Source organism: Ornithodoros turicata, chromosome 3, assembly GCF_037126465.1.
Source record: "Ornithodoros turicata isolate Travis chromosome 3, ASM3712646v1, whole genome shotgun sequence".
NCBI lineage: Eukaryota > Metazoa > Arthropoda > Arachnida > Ixodida > Argasidae > Ornithodoros > Ornithodoros turicata.
The window spans coordinates 78443941-78463917 of NC_088203.1; the positions used below are offsets into that span (position 1 = coordinate 78443941).

General features: G+C 45.4%; 1 protein-coding gene across 2 annotated transcripts; it reads left to right on the forward strand.

Annotated features, from left to right (window-relative positions):
- Window positions 1-1401: 1401 nt before the first annotated feature.
- Window positions 1402-19130, forward strand: LOC135387377 (endothelin-converting enzyme 2-like). Of its 2 annotated transcripts, none has more exons than XM_064616599.1 (4): window positions 1402-1478; window positions 8793-8867; window positions 12386-13761; window positions 18291-19130. In XM_064616599.1, the coding sequence occupies exons 1-4, from the start codon at window positions 1452-1454 to the stop codon at window positions 18949-18951; spliced, it is 2139 nt and encodes a 712-aa protein (XP_064472669.1). In that variant the 5' UTR covers window positions 1402-1451; the 3' UTR covers window positions 18952-19130. The 2 variants fall into 2 exon arrangements, with proteins under 2 accessions (XP_064472669.1, XP_064472670.1); XM_064616600.1 differs by lacking the exon at window positions 1402-1478 and adding an exon at window positions 3190-3298.
- Window positions 19131-19977: the final 847 nt, after the last annotated feature.

Consider the following 19977-nt stretch of genomic DNA (forward strand, 5'->3'; position numbering starts at 1 on the left):
CCGAGATATACATACAGTTCGACGTTCTCTTGCTTCTATATTGCAAGCACCACCCGGAACACGGCAGACTTCTAGCCGTGGTTGCATCGTACAACCTAAACCGGAGTGCAGTGCGTCACAGGCACGCCTGGTTAGCCTGGTAACACTGTGTGACCAGCGTGTGCCGAAATACAATTTGTTGGGGCACGCTCGCTAAGGGTAGCGGGGCGGAAGCAGTTTGTCACGGTGACGAAAATGCGTCTTTTCAACTAACACGTATACGCCTGCAACGAGTAAAAGATACCAGCCAAATCCCTAACATTCTTCCCTGTCAAATACCATGTTTTTAACTGAGGTTATCGTCTATAATGTGATTACTTGCTGACCGGAGCTCTGAAACCAGTATAATTTTTCTTTCGCGAATTAAAAACCCCCTTTGACACCACATTCGCAGTTCAAATGGGGTGTAAAAAGTGTATTGGACGTAAAACACCTCTTTCGGTGTTTTTTCAAAATATGGTGTATGTGGATATTACACCTTTAGTTAATGCTCTTGCACCCTTTACTTCGGTCAGCGGGATAGAAAAGGGTGTTTTTATAATAATACACCTGCTTTGAGCGAATAAAGGTGTGAGATGATTTACTGTGTTCGTGCACTCTTGTAACTCACGGACGACCACGCACCGAGGAGTTTGCTATTCCCCAACGTGCACCCACTGCGGGCAGACTGAAACAGTGGACAACTTCCTCTTACACTGTCGCATTTTTAATCGCGTCCGTCAAAGCTGTCTAGTCGTACCTCTCTCCATGATGTGTGTTCCTTTTACGCGAACTTCTCTTTTATCATTTGGGGCTGTCCACACGGGAAGGTGGAACCGTCCGTGGCATCTTGTATCGCATCATATGTCCATCGCTCTCAACGTTTCTATGTAGCATAGTACATGTACATAGCTCATGCACTTCCTTTTTTCCTTTTTTTTTCTAATTTTCGCTGTGACCTTTTCTTTCCTTTTTTGTTTTGTATTCCTTAGGCTAGAGAGACTAGAGCCTCTAATGCCTTTTAGACTATAGAAAGACTAAGTCTCTAGAGTGTTTTCAACTCAAATTCATCATCCTCATCAATCATAGCTTGTAACCATTTAGCTTAGCCTTGGCCAATCTCCCTTGGTAGATAACGGCCAGCATCTGAGGTCGAAGAAGAGGAAGAAGAACTAGTCCTCGTCCAGGCAAGGTCGGTATCTGATCGTACCTGATATCTAAGGTCGCTGCACGCGTTACATCATGACTAGCCCTGGCCAATCGCCCTCAGTGGCTAACGGCCATTGCCCTGAGGTAGAAGAAGAAGAAGAAGAAGGTCGAGAACATTAGCTCAGTGGCTAACGGCCATTGCCCCTGAGGTAGAAGAAGAAGAAGAAGCTTGTTTTGTTCTACTCAACATAAGACTTTTCATAGACGTTTCAGCACCCCTCTCCATGAAGGAGATTTCATCCGCATCGAAGGTAAGTTAAAACTGTTGCCAATCCGTCACTTTTCAGGAGAAGTGAAATTCTCGCGTGCAGTGTATTCTGTAATGACAGGATGGATGGAATGGATGCAGGTTTGCCCCCGAATTCATAGATGTGAAGTGATCTTGACTTGACTTACAGCTGCCTTGAAAGAGTGTCAATGCACTTCAGAAACCCTCCTCGGCTTCAAGCGTTGTTACGCAGCGAGCTCGACTTGACACGAGTTTACACACAATTTGTTTACAAGTGTTAGTACCAGACGACAGGTGTAACACATGTTGTGAGTCCTGACGCTAAGAAGTGTCGCGTTTTCGTAATGCAAATCAAATTTTAGGGAGTTTTAGTTGGCCACTTCCGCTCATCCGATAACTTTCCGACTCAGCTTTCCGCAAAGTGCGCATGCGTATACTGAGTCGGAGATCTCTATCGGCTGCGGAAAATATCGGAATCCCACTCATTCCGAATTTATCGGACTTCTTTCGTGTGAGCTTTCGTGCTCCAACTCAGCTGGAGCATGCGCAGAGCGTTCACTTACAAACAAGATAGCTGACAACAACAAAAAGAATATCGTTCGCTCGCGGCGTGAGCTGCGAAATCATGGCTGAGCGACAACCACGGATACAGTAGCGAATGTTCTGAAGAAAGGACAGTGGACTGTTGACGAGGCGTAGTGTGCGGACTTCGCAGCTTGTGTGACTTCCCCCGTCTGGACGCCTAAGCCTAAGTGAAGATGTGCATTGTTTCGCGGACTATTTTTGACCAAAAGCTGTTGCCGGCGCATAAATGCGCAGAGAAACATTTAGCAACCACAACCATGCATTGATACAAATGCTTGTAACACGCGTTTCATGCGCATGATGTAACTGGATACTAGTAAACGCAGTTAAGATTTGTGCGATCAGATGGCGTCCCGCTTGATTTTCCGTATCGGTGGGTCGTTCTCGGTGACTTTTCGTCTGCAAACTAAAACTGCAGACAAGCGCTTTACGAATAATTCCCACCGACTCTTGAGTGGTATCTGTTTTTCGGAGATCGTATCGATCGGCGTGTTATCGTAGTGGGAATTAAAACTCTCTACTAAGTGCAAAATTGTACGAAAATCTCGCTCCCAGACGCAGTTAAACTTTGCAGGCAGCAACATGACGACGAAGTAATCAGCGGGAGGGTTCATGAAACATTCAAACCGTCTTGATCGAAGACGGGCCTTGACGCAGGCTTGCACAAGTCCAGATGCGGCTTCAAGTCGAGTCACATCTGTGAATTCGGGGGTTAGATTCGAGACTGTGTCCTCTTCTATCATGCAGACAAGTGAGCTTAATAATGAAACTGACCAACTTCGAGAGATATACCGGGTGTTTCACGAAGGTCCCCCGGTTGAATAATTCGCAAAGTGGTGGCGGTACCGAAGAAGTTTCGTTTTGGTAAAGATCCTTGGGACATCGGCCAATAACTCAGTAGTGAGCGGCTCATTTGCACGCCTTCAGTTGTACTTCGGACGCTCTAGGAACCGCTATTTTATGTACGCGACCTTCAGCGAAAAATATTCCAGAAAAAAAAACAACACTTCAACAATTAGTGATTTTTTTTAGTAATGAATTGGTTTCGGCTTGCAAATTTCCTGCGCGGAGTAGCGCAACAATGCGCTCTTTCTCTCAACTATCCGACACTAGATTACGTTTTCATCCGCTCGGTTCGCACGCGGGAGTGCCGGAAGATAAGGTTGCGTTCAAACGGGGCAACTTTTTCCAACAACTCGAAGCAACTCGAACCAGCGTCCCAACGTCTTATGAGCAACTTCGAGACCGCATTCACAGGTAGGAACTCGGTAGCTCCAACTACAAACAATCTTACGGCAATCTGAGAATGTGGGTTCGAATCCAACTGATGGTGTCTTTTCTTTAGCTACAGTTTATCAAGCCTTAGTCAGGTGCGCAAAAAGAACATCATTATTTTCTAAAAATGGCCATTGATGTGTTTGTGTGGCGTTAGTAAGAAAAAAAAGTCAGCTATTTCTCAGCTGCACCTGCAGGATTTGAACCCATGAACCCACGAACAAAATCACCTCACGCCATGGGGAGTCACGTGGCAATGCTCCCCTCGCTGATTAGCCGGTGCACGAGCAACTTCTCAAGATTTCGGTCTATTCCGAGCAACTCGAATTGTTGGAGGTTGCCGGTGTCGGCCGACTGCCAGCAACTCTAAAATTGCACATAGTTGCTGGTAAACGTTGCCCAGTTTGAACGCTGCCTAAGGAACAGCCACGAGTCAACTTTCGCCGTCCTGCGTATTCTTTACCTGGCTGACAGCGCGTGCGTGTTGTATAGCTAGATGGGTGTGGCGGTTCCCCTTTATCACGATCATTACAAGCGCTTGCACCGAACTCGGTAGAACGGACGCGCGTACGACTGTAGCAGGCCTTCGTCACTGCTGTAAATCAACGCGGTTTTTACCAGTGGAATGTGGCTATCGGAATCGCCTGCCGGTCTAAAAACACCAGTAGTCAAGGGACGCTCATTTATACACAGCCTGGGAGAGTAAAAATGGGGGATTAAGAAAGCTCCGCGTTACTGAGTGTTTTCCTGCGGACCGCATCCCTCCAGGTTTCCTTTTGACGTGAAAATGTCTAAGTTCGGTTTGGTAGCCAGGTCAACATTTACGGTGCAATGAAATTATGCCGAATTTCATGACGCGATAACTCGGTGAGTACTAACCCTATAGCAACCAAGTGCCCAAATCCAGACAGCTTACACGTGTAAGATTCTAGCTAACAAGGGCATTGCGGCGGCTGACGCAATCTGTGGGTGTGGCGGGCGCCTGCGAGAGAAATGGAAATATATATGCCCTTCTGCACCGCTTCCGGTTTGTTGCCAAAACGACATCTGGTTTCGCAGCAAACACGGTCTGCGCCAACCGCTATGGCGACTGATACTGCTATCGCTTCTGATTTGAGGAAAGAGAGGGCCGTATACGCCTTTTTATGGCAATTCAAATTGCCACAGAGAGGCGTACGCCCCTCGTTTTCAACAAATCAGGAAAGTGAAAGCTATCATTCTGCATGGAGGCTGGTTCCGAGCGTCCTTATAGTCGCGGAAGGACCGGAAGTCTTCGTGACACCGAAAGTCTTGTTTATGTTTACCCGTGAATGTCATGTATAGGGGTACGCGTACTTTGCGGACCTTTGCGGACAGTCTATCTCGCGAACGCGCGATAAGCTAGGGCGTCGATCGAGGTGTCGTTGGAAAGCCCTGGAGAGGTTCTACCTGGACCTTACCGATATCGGCTTCAACAACAATAACCAAAATTTTAGAAATTTGCAAAGTTGAAATATCGGAATTTTGCCGAAATGTCGGCATATATGAAACTAAAATATGACCAGAATAGAATCAGAAGAAAGGGCGGCTCGAAAGGAACCCAAAAAGCCTGCAAGGTCCAGCACCGAGCGATCGAGAGAGTTACGAAAGCGCCGAAGAATGGCGGATTCAAATTCGACTGCCGGCGCGCACAGCAAGCCTTTACCCCCTACCTCTACCCTCTTTTCATGTAAAACACTACACTCTTAGAAAAGAACTTCACCGCATAGCACGGTCTTATCCAACCATCATCTCGAATGATATCGTTATCTGCCCTGATTTGTTGAAAACGGGAGGCGTACGCCTTTTTGTGACACTTATGCTGTTCATAATTGTCACAAAAAAGGCGTACGCCTCCCGTTTCCAACAAATCAGGGCAGATAACGATATCATTCGAGATGATGGTGATAAGACCGTGCTATGCGGTGAAGTTCATTTTTAAGAGTGTACGGCTTGGACACGACGAAGTCCTATCCTGTTTTATATTGCGCGAGTATGGTGTCACCATCCTCATAGGAATAACGTGTACCCCCATCAAAAAACATCACTTCGAACAAATTAAGAGCAGCTGCCCAGTTTCTAAAGGTTACTTTCGTCTGGTATGCTGTGCGTGCAACCGTACGGTATAATGTTATGGACCAGAGAGCCACGACACGACGGTCTGCTTTGTTATGCTTTGTCTCTTGTTTCCACAGCTTTATGAGACAAGGTTGTCGCACAAGAACACCATTAAATGAGCGCGCTGTTCCTCTCCTTGGACAAGAGTAAATGACGAAGGCCTGCTACGGTGGTACACGCGTACGTTCCATCGAGTTCGGTGCAAGCGCTTGTAATCATCGTGATAAAAAGGCACCGTCACACCCATCCAGCGATACAAAGAGCGAAAGAGCGCTTTGTTGCGCTACTCCGCTCAAGAAATTTGTAAACCGAAAACAATTCATTACTCCAGGTACGCAGTAAACTTTTTAACACATTTTTTTGTGTAAATACTCATGGCGCAACCTTTTTGGTGTTGCCTTTGCACCCGTATGAAGGGTGTTTTCTAAAACGCACTTTAATTAGGTGTATTCCTCATAAACCACTCTTATAAGGGGCGTTTAAAAACTAGAACACCCTTAAAAGGGGAGTATTCTATTGAAAACACCTTTAGGATGGAGTTGTTTTCTGACAAATACTGCCTCGCAAATAGCTAGTGTAATACAAGCTCCCGCGGCAGCATGCCGACGTATACGTACAGTTCGACGTTCTTGCTTCTATGGCAATCACCACCCGGAACACGGCAGACTTCCAGCCGTGGTTCCATCGCACAATCTAAACCTGAGTGCAATGCGTCACAGGCACGCCTGGGTTAGCCTGGTAACACCGTGGGACTAGCGTGTGCCGAAGTAGCCTATATTGGCATATCGGATAGACCATATACTGAAATACAATTTGTTGGGGCACGTTCGTGAAGTGAAGTGGGGCGGAAAACGTTTGTCACGGTGACGGGAATGCGTTTTTGCAATTAACACGTACGCCTGCAACAAGTTCAAGATACCAGCTAAATCCCTAACATTCTTCCCTGTCAAATACTGTGTTTTTAACTCAGGTTATTGTCTATAATGTGATTACTTGCTGAGCGGATCTGTGAAACCAGCATAATTTTTCTTTAACGAATTAAAACACCACTTTTAACACCAGTTCAAATGGGGTCTAAAAAGGTGTATTGGACGTAAAATAACTCTTTAAATACCTCACTTTACACCCTTAATGATCGACGTTGGATAAAATATGGTGTATGTCGATATTACACCTTTAGTAATGCTCTTCTTGCACCCTTTGCTTCGGTCTGCGGGATAGGAAAGGGTGCTTTTATAATGATACACCGGTTTTGAGCGAATAAGAGTGCAAAATGATTTACTGTGTACAGGGACCTTCAGACAACCCAAAGTTACAGAACTTTTGAACATGAAAGAACTGACGTGACTTTCATCTTTCATCGTTACAGAACTTTTGCTGGAGCAGTGAGTGATTAACAAGGTCGAAGATAACTCAAAATAGACAGTATCGACTTGTTGTTGATTAGATGGGCCTTCGCTAACAAAATGAAGGGACGTAAGTTAAACTAACAGAGGGCCGGTTACAAAACCGTGGTGTGCGACGGACAGCTAAGAACGAAAGTGAAACAACAACTTTATTTTTAAGATGATGAATGGGGAACGAAACTTAGAGCATATGGAGCTGCTTGAAGATCACATTCTCAAACACTTTAGAAAAGCAAGGCAGGCGTGGTAGAGGCTTATATAGTTGGTAATTTCAACTAGAGATTGACACGGGCCGGGTTTGGGACACCCATACATATTCGCCTTCGGACCTGGGACGGGCCTGGATTGTTCTAGGTATTGTGAATATCCTTTCTGAAAACAAGGGGCACACCAGCAGCACAACAAATAGAGTTTTCAAACAGTTAAAAAACACACGACGTATCGGGACCCACAGGGAACGACAAAACCTGACAATCAGCCGTTCTTTATTTATTAAAGAGAAGGGCGTAGCATTCTGGAGCGTAACAATATTTTAACTGTTTTGAACTGTTTTTATTTGTTATGGTGCCGGAGTGCCTCTTGTTTAAGGAACAATGAATGTCCAACCCCAGCGGTTAGACCATTTTCAGCACTGTGAATATTGAAAAGCAAAACTGAGAGGCTGGTGGAGCGAACCATTATCGGCCACTGAGGCTCTCGTATTGCACAAGGTGGCTGGTTGATGGCGCTCTGTTTCCTACGATAATGGCGGCGGTGTTTGCTGGATGTCCGGAGTGATTTTTTCGGTAGCTCCCAGCGGGCGGGCGGGTAACGGCTCCTCATTTCGGAATGTCAGCGCCGGGCCGAAAAAAATAGCGGCCTGTGTCAGTCTCTAATGTCAACAGATGATCCAGATTTAAGAATGGGGACAATAATGTCTTCCAACAATCAGGAAAATGACGTACACGCAAATTCCAATTGGATAGACTGGTAAAAAGCGGCGCGAAAATCGAACCACACCCTTTAACGATGAACTTCCAGTCAGTGCCAGAACTGGTACTAGACTTCAGGTCGTTGGTCGAACTATAGTCGTGTTCAACCGAAGAAGGAAAAGAAATCTAGTCCGTCAGCTCTCAAAATCCGCGCCGCAGATAGTATGGCTGGAAGCAGAGAGGTCACGCTCTATCCCTGCGCCAGATAATGTAATCCATCATAATCACTCTGCTTCCATATTCGCTGTCAAGAATGGCCGCATGACACTACGCTGCAGCAGAAAGTGCGCTCCCCTACTGATGGCGCATGGTGGCGCTGCAGTATTTCTCCTGGCGCACTATTGCGGCTCCAACTGCGTATGTAGTTGACGGACTAGATTTATTTTCCTTCGTCAGATGAATACGCACTATAAATAGGGTCTTCCACACAGACACACTCCATTACGGAAGAAGGTACTGTCACACGTGCCTCCAGGCGGTAGCGATATGATGCTATGCGGTGCAATGTTGTAAACGGAGACAAAGTGATTGGCGAATATTTCAGCAACCGTGCTGGGGTGTCGGGTCGTCGTGATAGTATTCGCCATCCAACTAGCCTGATAGGTTGATCACGTTGATTTGCCTTGTCCCGCACTGCTCTCCAGAAACCTGAAATAAATTAGGACGAGTTCTGTACGGAGAAGGTCTGGTCCAAATTGGCACGAAATCGATTAAATCTTTCGAAACCTATTTCCTCGCTTCAGCTTTAACTGGTATTCCTTACCAATGACTTACTAGGCTACGACCGTTTCACGCAGTGAATGTGCGGTTGCAGCGTTAGCATTGTTTCTATGGCTATCTCTGCAATAAATATATGACCTAATAAATACATTAACCGCGTCACCTATCTTCTAGAGACCATCCGTAAAAATTATGTTCCTGAGATTATGTAACACATCCGTCTAAATAATTATTATAACGCAGGTTAGTGGAAGGAAGAGGGTGAAGTTGGCCTCGACTCTTCCGACCCAAGGTGCAACCGATGAGAGCTCCACTGAGGTGAGTTTTGCACAGGCTTCGGGACTGATTCGTAGGAAACCAAAACGACTCCTGCGACTCCCATATGTAGCACGGGTACAGGGGACGACAGTATTTCACAAACAGGAAGCGAAGTGCTGCTTGGTTGTATTACCATAAATTGTTAATGAGAGGAGATGCCTTTAAATCTTCAGTAATATATTTGAATGAGGTTGTACCGTTAGTGTAGTAGACATAAACAGAAAGGAAATAATATAAACGATACAGTTGGTGCGGGAGTGTAACAAGGATAGGACAGATGATACGTAAGTTCGGCTCAGTTAGGTTATAGGTTACAACACGATACTGCAGGAACAAAATGCTTCCCTCCTGGCCGAGTCCTGGCCGTGTTATTTTTGATGGCTACAGGTAACCCGCTGCCGTCTAGCGCCTTCAGTACCCGGTATTATTCGTTTATTTTGAAATATTGCCAGCCACCTCTTGGTGGCCAAAGCAGGTGTGGGCAATCAACAGTACACAAGAAACCCGTATACAAAGTATTCAAAGGATGCTGGAGCGCACAATATACACAAAGTAAACAAGTGCGGAAAACAAGAGTCACAAGCAAGTCAATTATGAATATTTCAATAAATTGACGAATGCCGTTGAGGAACTCGCATTGACAGCGCCCGCCGGGAGCTCATTCCACTGGGAGGTACGTGGGAAGAAACTATATTTATAACAGTCACAACGAGCATCGGGAACCCTGAATTGGACTGCATGAGGCTTCCGTGTGCGAGAATCAGATATAGGTTGAATGTGGTCTTTAATTTTAACACTATAACTTTCCTTAATAAGGTCGAAAAATAATTTTAATCTGTTCATTTTTCGCCTTTCAGACAATGTTACTAACGCTGCTCGCTCATATAGAGGGCTTGTAGAACTGTATCTGCCGTAGCAATTAAAAATAAAACGAAGAACCCTTTTCTGTACACTTTCAAGTCTGTTAACGTGTGTTGACCTGAAAGGGTGCCAAACGGCACATGCATAATCGAAAAGCGGGCGAACGCAAGTTTTATAAGCTGCAAGTTTCATTTCTGCTGTAGCGTGCTTTAAATTCCTTTTTAAAGCCCATAACTTTGTGGAAGCCTTCCGGGTGACCCTGTCAATATGTCTATCCCACCGTAAGTCATTAGAAATTGTGAGACCGAGATACACATATTCATGGACGTAAGTAACTGGATGTCCTTCAATTTCATAAACATAACGTAAAGGTGACTGTTGCCTTGTGATTGACATAACTGAGCATTTGGAAATATTAAGACACATTTGCCACGCCTTGCACCAATCGTGTATTGCGCGCAGAGCAATATTCAGGTTCTCCTGGTCTTTTGTACATGTTATTTCACTGAATATGACACAATCGTCAGCAAACATAGAGGTTTTGACAGGGACGTGGCAGACGATATCATTTATAAAGGCAAGGAACAACAAAGGCCCTAATACTGATCCTTGTGGAACCCCCGACGCTACTGAAGCCATACCTGACATGTTCTGACCGAAAGTAACAAACTGAAGACGAGAGCTTAAGTAGTCTTCTAACCAGGATACAGTTTTCGGATTGTTAAGAGCACCTCGGAGTTTCATAATGAGTTTAGGATGTGACACCTTGTCAAAGGCCTTCCTAAAATCTAAAAAAATTACATCGGTTTGGCCTCTGTTATTAATTGTTATCGCTAAACTATTAACAAAGTCAAGTAACTGTGTCACCGTTGATAATCCTTTGCAAAAACCATGTTGCCTATCCGTAAAAAAGTGCACGCCATCTAAGCACGACAGTCAGACCGGGCTCCTTTTGTAAACATGCATACAAATGGTGGAACTCAAATTTTGCTACGTCGCGGCCATGAACTTGGACTTCAAACAGCACCTCCTAGATAGTAACAGGCCCGAGCCCCACGTGACACAGCGTCACACACGAAGGCCTGCTGTGGATGCTGCTATGATGTCAATGAAAGAGGAATAAGAGAAAAGCTCGAAGCAGCTCGCAAAGCTCACGCAGGCCTCCGTGAGTTGGGCAGCGCGCAGGCCTTCTACTATCTAGGAGGTGTTACCTCAACTCGAGAGACATGAAAGATGAAAGTCACTGAAAAGCTTAGCCAGCTGGATTACCGGTCCAGGGCCAGCCTTGTATGTGATTGTCCCTTCTATGTTGTTCCAGCCTAAGAACATCAGTTCTCTCATGTTCGAGGGACATATTCTTCCTACTTCACGTGACCGCGTCGGCAGTGCTACTGAGCATTGTAGTCGTCGGAAAAACGTGTGCACCAATCTAATAAGTCATGTTATGCTGGTCTTCTGGGGGGGGGGGATGTAGGGGGAAGGTGCGGGGAGCCTGCTCTGTAGAGGTGCTCGGTGCACCCAGGAAAGGGAGGGAAGGGAGAAAGAGGGAGGGAAAGATGATGGTGGCGCAGGAGAGAGAGGTGTGCTAACCCTTTTGCTCTGGGATTGGGTAGTCCAAGAGAACCAAAGAAAACATTCGAGCATCCCCCAGTAGACATCATTGGGATGCTCCGTGTACCACGGTAACCACCGGGATTATTGGCGAAGTTACCCCATCTGGTCATCTAGGACATTATTTTCAAGATAGTGTTCGTCCTGATCCTCACTGCTACACTACCCCCACAAAGATGACTTCACCCTACCAGTCATCAACATTGTTCACCATCAAAGTCCGACTCGTGATATTTCTTTTTTTTTTCTGAACGAAAACATTCAAATTGTCATGCTCCTGTATTTCGTTCAATGTCTGCTTGGTCACGCACCCAAAAGCGATGCCAAGAGGACATGCATGTAACGTACACACTAGACACATACGTATATGTTACACACATTGTATGTTGCATTCTGCTTTATTCGAGGAAACCCAACTGTAGTTACTTTACCAAATATTCACTTGAACTTTTCTCGGTTTGGGGTTTTTCGACTTGTACTCTTATTACATAGAGAGGTTCAATTATGACTCCCTCTAGAGGACGTTAGCAGAGACACTATAGCTTATCTGCGGATAAAACACGGATAGCCGCGCGCCTTTTAAATCCTTCACGTTTTATTCGTTTGATCCGTTCATTATCGGCGCGAATTTCGAAACGTTATAACCCTATCCGCAAACCAGAATGTAGTGCGGATATCCGCGCGGTTAAGCGCATGTAACCGCACAGCCGTGCTGATGTGGTGCAACTGGTGGCTAGCATTTCCACCGGGAAATCAGGAGCGCTCCAGTTTCGAGTAGTGACGTCAGAACTCTCCCCCCCCCCACACGTTTTTTTTTAAATTTAAATCTCAAAGCTGTCACTTCTTCGAACCATGGATCATGCGAAATAGGGATATTTGAGTTCCGGTGTGTGCAACAACAGCAACTTTATTTCGCGATCATGAATGGGGAGTTTCATCGCCAGGGGCGATACTCTATCCAATTGCTGGGAGTGATGTGGGGAACGAAATAATGAGCTCCTTCACAAAAACTGCCCGTTGGTGCTAATGTGTTATCTGTTGCGCAGTATCAAGACAGCACAAAGCAGCCAGGAGCAGCCATGCATAAAACGTTGGTAACACATCTGGCAGAGCGGTCTCACGAAGAATCTCTTCACCACAACAAGAGCAGCTACTTCACCATCAGTGTTCTTGTAACGGTCATCATCCTGCTCTGTGTCGTAACTTCCGTGTACTTCGCTTACAAGTACTTCAAACAGAAGAAACGCCCACTGTGTACGACAGCTGCCTGCAACCTCTACAGAGACATGCTCCAGGGATCGATTAATTTTGACCTGAAACCCTGTGACGATTTCTACCAGTACACCTGCGACAAATGGAACACGAACTATCAGGTCCCAACGTACCGTCACCATCTGGCGATATTCTTCAAGACCCTCTTTAAGACACTGAGAGGGCAAGTTCCTTCGGAACACCAGACAGCCGTTGAGAAAGCAGTTCGATTCTTTCAATCCTGTAAAATGGCTGCGTACGCCAAAGGTCGATTCGAAGGGGGGTACCAGGATCTGGTTGACATCTGGAAGAAATGCGACATTCTGTGGCCGCGAGTCAACAGGAACGGCGATATTCTGAGGACGATGATTTGCATTTATGACAGTTTCTTCATGGACACCGTCCTGGGCATTGTGAAACAACACGATACTCAACTACCATATTTGTTTCCTGGCAAAGCACTCAAATTTCTACATGACTATAGCGAGAGCATCAAGAATGCAAGCAGATACCAGGAGTACTACGAGGGCTTCAGAGATCTCATGAAAACAGCAGATATTAAAGACGGCGAAGTACAAACGTACGAAGCGTTCTCCAGCATAGAAGACGTCGTCTACAGCAATCTTGTAAAACCCCAGTTTATGCAGTACAATCGTACACGCATTGCTCTGTGGCAGCTGACTGGCTTAACGGATGGCATAGGGCGAACAAGATGGCAGGAAGTCTTCAAAACTGAGTTCGGACTGCAGAGTTCTAGTATGTCGGTTGACGTTTCGAGCATAGAGTATATCAGAGAATTTAACAGAGTGCTAAAAAGTGTTGGCGAGGTGGAACTACAACGTTACGTGGGCTGGGTAAGCGTCCAGCAGATGGCACCATATATAAATAGCCAATTTAGTGCTGTCTACCACGGAGTATCAGAGCTAGCTGACGTTGGGCTGCAGGTGTGTTTGCATCGGACGGAAGTTTACCTGGGTTGGTCAGTATTTAGTAAATACGCCACTAGGTATCTGGATAGTGCCACTCGTAAGGACATACACGGCATCATCAACGCCATCTACAAGATAGTTCACAGCATGGTGACCTGGAGTGAATGGATCGAACAGAAGCGTCCTCAAACAGCTTACGAGATTATGAGACGTTTGGCAGGCCTCCTCGTCTATGCTGACAGGTGAGCGTGTTGTTGTGTATCCACCAAAAAGATAAACGAACCCTACCACATTTAAACACCAAACGTTTCCCAGAATCTGGAAAATACTGCCGTGTGGGAGATGCAGAACATTCTAGCGTATTGATGAGCACGTGATCAACCGAATGGCAAATTTGACTGGTCGACCAGGTGTGCTAGACCAACACCTTCTAGATAAGGGAGAGGGTCTCTGCACTCTTTCAAAAACTTCACGCATCTGGCAAGATATATCTAAACAGGTAGCGTATAACTCCCACAGGCCCCTGTGTCTTCAGAATGACGTCATGATAGAGACGGTCAGCGCCATCCAACCGTTGCGCGGACGATTGTAAATAATGACGTCAGAGATGACGTTAGCAGTATGAATAATAAGCAGTGCATAATTAGCCATGGCACGTTTATTCGCGTACTTAGTGTGCGTTATATTCCCGTTCCTGACCGAACCATACTAATCACACAGGGCACATATCAATTCCAAATACATACAGTTATCACAGAGTTTCACAACTCAACAACAACAGAAAGGCATCGTGATGACCACACAGAAATTACGAAGCTTCACTTAAGGTCCATTTCTCACCTAGAGCTATATGTACACGTAGTGATTAGACGTTTGCCTTTCTTCAGTGGGTGGCCATAATGTGTCCATTGCAAAAATGAAAAAAAAAAAAGAATCGTTTGTGCGCAGCTGATCCCAGCTAGCACACACGCCATCATAGCCGAAGAAATCTTTTTTTTTTTTGCGCGGGGCCAGCAACAGGGGATGCATTGTATTCATCTGTTCACACATGTCTTGGCCTACAGCTGCGAGATGTGAACGTCGCTTGCTATTTAACCCAAAAAGCGTACGAACTCCGTATTACAATGCCTGAACACAGGGCACGGATACAGAGATGCCCGGATAAACGAACCCACTGTGACGCATGCGCAAGGGAGCAGGATACGGAAATGTACTTGGGTGGTAAATGATTTGGTATACCAAATATGTGTGCCCGAGTGGGGCAACAGAGTTCTTTTCTACATTGAAATTATGAATAACCTTTTAGTACACACACACACACGCCATGACCATTTCGTAAAGTTTTTTTTTGTTTATCATAGTACATCTTCTACCACCACCCAGGATCTCGCGCCTCATGATGATAGCCTTGCCGTGGGTCTGATTTGATATTCGCGCTTGTTTTGTGCCAGTTTGATATACCTTGCAAGGTATATCTAAACAGGTAGCGCAACTACCATAGGCCCCTGTGTCTTCAGAATGACGCCATAATAGAGACGGTCAGCGCCATCCATCCGGTGCGCGGACTACTACGATTGCAAATAAATGACGTCAGAGATGACGTCAGCAGTATGAATTAATTAGTAGTGCATAATTAGCCACGCAGGTTTACATTCGCGCACTTCGTTTGCGTTGTATTCCCTTTTCGTAGCCCAGGCAACAATACCAGACGAGAACACAGAAAAATAAATCATATGTTTAATGAATCATATCAATTCGAAATACATACAGTTAGCACAGATTTTGACAACTCCAAACAGAAGGGCATGGTGACGACCACACATAAATTAGGAAGGCTTACTTAAGGTCCATTTCTCACCTAGAGCTATACGTACACGTAGTGATTAGACGTTTGCATTTATTCAATGAGTGGCAATTATAGGTCCATTGCAACAAAACATGACATCGTTGGTGCACAGTTTGCTCCTGCTGACACTCACACTATCATGGCCGCTCGTCCCATGACGAAATCTTTTTTTTTTTCGCGGGCCCAGCAACAGGGGATGCATTGTATTCATCTGTTCACACGTGTTAATCTTGGTCTACAGCTCCTGTTTAACCAAAAGAGTGTACAAACTCCGTATTACAATGCACGGATAAAAAACCCCACTGTGACACATGCGCAAAGGAACAGGATACGGAAACGTACTCGGGTGGTAGATGATTTCGTATACGTGCACGCATGGGGCAGCAGAAAGTTTTTTTCTATATTGAAATCATGAATAGCCTATTAGTACGTACAAAAGCATTGCCGATGTTGTAAAGTTTTTCTGTTTACGATCGTATCTCTACTACCAACATCCAGGATCGCGCGCGCCTCACGATGGTAGCCTTGCCGGTGGGTCTGATTTGGTATTTTCGCTAGTTTTCGCTACCAGTTTAGATATACCTTGTACCTTGCATCTGGTCCGGCCGCCATACATTTTCAATGAGTCACATCTATCCACCGCCAACAGCCACAGCAGAGCCAGATGCGCGATGTAAATTGAAAGAGAGGAGGCCTTCTTCGTTATCTAGAAGGTGTTGGCTGGACTCGTCAACGCTAAACTAAGTTCAATAGATTACGTCGCGCGTGAAGGAGCTTTGGACTTCGCAAGTTCACGATATATGTTTTCCTTTCTCGGCAACTGAGGTTGGGTCTACAGCGGCCGTCTGACATGCACACTTGAGCCAGTGCATTTTCTTTTCTGCACTACGTCGACCAGCTGAATTATAAGTTCCTTAGTGCCCGACAATAGCTCCCGTGCATTATAGTTGTTGTGTCACAACCCTTTTAGTATTTGACAGCCTTAGCCCTTTCGGGCCTGTATTTTTCAAATATTTTTTCCGACCTTGTTTGGTTTCTATACCGTCCAAGGAACTAAAAAAAATACAAAACACCAGGTTAATATTTCTTGGTTATTGAAGATGGCGTCATGTACTAAAGATTGTACATTAGGCTCAGTGGTTGTGAAAAGGTAAAAATATTTGACGCTATAATTTATTTTTGACCCTCTACAGCAACGGCAAAATGTACACGATGATCATCTTGAGCTAACAGTGTTCCAGCGCAATAGTCCAGCGCATGTGGAAATCCTTCTGGAAGATTTTTTCTAGCTCGAAATATTTGCCGTACGGCTTCTTCTTTAGCTTATTTCGCCATTATATATTCGTTGTGATTTGTTCTTCATCAAACTCGTCAGTTAGCTCATGTAATACATGATGTCCGTCGTCTGCTACACCTCGTGAAACAAGTTCTCCGTCTTCCTCCGTACCTCGGTCCTCATCTTGGTCAGATGCTTTTCAATTACCAAGTAAGAAAATGGGGGAATATGAAGGGAGAATCCCTCTTCTCAAAATAAAACCTACTAGGCGCACCCTACCAATAAAGGAAGCAGAGGGAACACAATAGCGAAGGAGTATTTCCTGAGCTTAACTTCCAAGGAGTGACGGGCATATGTATGGTACATATGTACCTGGACGTGCCATATCCGATGCATGCACTGAGGCAATAATTATTCGGTGACCATAAGGTCTTCAATGTTTCATAAGTACCATGCAAAATTCTCATCACGCCCGTTACAAATTCAGTGTTGTACCCGTTACCGGAATATGGTATCGCGATACCGATACTCGTTACTTGAGTGAAGAGTGTCGAAATGCCGATATCGATACTTCTTTTTTAAAGTATCGGAGTACCACTACTGTTACTCAAAAAAGTAACGCGATACTTTGCCCGATACTTTTGTTTGAAATACGAAGATGATGCAACATTGAAATATCGTTTACGTGAACAGTTTTGTAGTAAAAATACAGCATATTTCATATGTAGCGCGGACACGTTATGCTTGACTTTTATCAATAGCTGGTTCTGGAAGTCGTCTTCTACCATCCTTTCAGGTCGTGGTCTCTCCGGCAGCTGTCAGAGGCCAGTATGACAATTACGTTAGTGTCAGGCCCACACATACCCTGGAGTCCCATGACCAAGGAATCCTATCCGAAGTTAACAATACCACAGTATATCTGAGCGGGACTCCGTACGACACGGCAGCTTAGCAGTGGAATCCAGAGCGCACTGCCAATGACTGGACCTGTGTTCGTTGACCTCAACTTCTTTTGTTGAGCACAGCGTGGTTATTTCCTCCAGTTTCTAAGAAAAACAGTAAACATGTGTTTGGTATAATTCCATAATTCCGGTTACGAAGCACGTAGACATGTCCACAAGCTTCTAGTCGGGCTAGGCGGACCATTCACAATGAATTAAAGAGAATTATCGTCGGTGAAGAAATGGTGGGGCACTAAAAAGTATCGGTAACGATACGAAGATCGTGTTACCATAAATTTGTAACGGAAATACTTTTCCGAAAGAGATTTAAAAAAGTATCGCGATACGCACTCCGATACCGAAAACTTATCGATTACAGTAACGCCGATACGTACAACACTGGTCGCAATTCTTGGTCCACAAAAAAAAAATAATAAAAATAAGAAAAGAACCCGCTGCTTCCCTCGCTCGCAGGCGTCTTTACCTTCTCGTCGTCGTGTTCCTCTGTTCCAGAGCACGCGGGAGCCCAAATTGCGATGCGTATGCGGATTAGAATGTCTTAGGAATATTTTTGCTTCTTTGTCTATTTCGGCCATTTCATTGAAGTGTGACAACACAACTCTGTTGTGTAATTTTTTTAGAACATAAGGGCCGAAAGGTTTAATGCCGAGACGACGTGACCTTTAATAATATCACTTTATGACCCAGGTTCGAGAACCCGAAACACATGGATCCTATACTCTCCAGCATCGGCGACATGGGGGATCACGTGTTTCACAACTGGCAAAACGCATCGAAAGGACTTGTCAGGATCGATGCACCACGGTTGCAATCGATAATAAGTGCCTTTCAGCAACAGATGGTGCCAGAGCCACATTACACCTTCTGGAACACGCAACAACAGACATTTTTGATGCCTCCGTACGTGCCCATCGTGCCACTGTACCTGAACGTTAGCAATGCCGTCAAGTACGGAGCTTTGGGATTCTTGATATCGGACGTTGCCACAAAACTCCTGCACATGTATTATCCATCTGCTAAAAGGAGGAACTGGCCATGCTTGAATGACTCTCGGGACGGTGGTGAAGACGACACGCAGATCGTCCATTCCGCGTTTGCATTGTACTTCGCCTGGGAAGCTTTCAAAGGAGTGGCCGTACCAGATTCAGATGATCTGCTACCGGAGCTGTCGGATGCGCAGCTGTTCTTCGTTGCTTATTGTCTCCTAATGTGCGGCGAACCACGTGATGAAAAACGTTTCGTGCGCAGGTGTAACGAACCGCTGAGGCACCACTCGGCGTTCTCGAAGGCGTTTTCGTGTCCAGCGAATTCGCCCATGAATGCCAAAGAAAAGTGCGCGTTTTTTTAGCGGCAGCGAAACTGCAGTGGATGGTATTGTATGGCTGATAGTCCTTATCTACTGTACAGAACGATGGCGTGGCAGCTGAATACTACGTCGTGCACAACAGGTACTCCGTATGGATGTTGTACGTTGTTGATATCCTGTAATTTATAAGCGAAGATTTGGTGAAATATTAATGTACGCATTTCCAACTTTGTCTGTGTGTTCGGTGCTTCGAATATCTGATGTAAACCTGAAAATTACACCTCCCTGTGAAACAGTCACAATCTAATGAGGACGCTGTGAGGCGTTTTATGACTCTGTTCTTTGTATGAGTTGACCACGGTGGAAAGTACGTAGCACACAAACAGACAAGCAAAACACAAGCCGCGATGCCTTATAACATGAAATACGGCAGTCATCGAGCGCTGTCTGACTTTTTTGGCGACTGCAATATTTCAACGTTGAGTGGAATTGGCGTTTCTTTTCAGGTGTTACGAAGCGTCACCTATCGCGACACTTCCCTCACAAGAACTGCTTGGGACATACATGTCCGAAATCTCAAATCAGTGGTTCAACAAGCCGAAATAGGTTTTGTCGCCTTCGCCCCCCCCTCGAAATATAAGCTAACCCGTATCATGGCGTCATTTCTTCACGGTGTCTCAGGTTGATGCACTTATGTGCTTAAGAAATGTCGCCCTCCTCCCCATAGATGTCCCAGCTCCCCTCCCCTCGTAAAAAAATTCTGGCTACGCCCCTGGTCAGGAGGAATAATCTTGCAACAGCTGGATATTTCAGGTAGCATTGTACCATGAGCTGTCGTCCACCTCCTTGCGTTGTGGTACGAGAGTTGCACGCAAGAACGCAAAGGGGGCGTCTGAACGAGTCCTGAATTACCAGTGCACGTGTGTTTTGGGGGGTTGGACTGCTTGACATTCCAACGTGGTTTACAGCTCAACTATGCCCAATAGCGTATGAAACGCATTAATGCAAAGTTTGGTTCTTAGCGGATTTGTTGAAATGGCCAATTCACGTGGTCAAAATATGGCAACA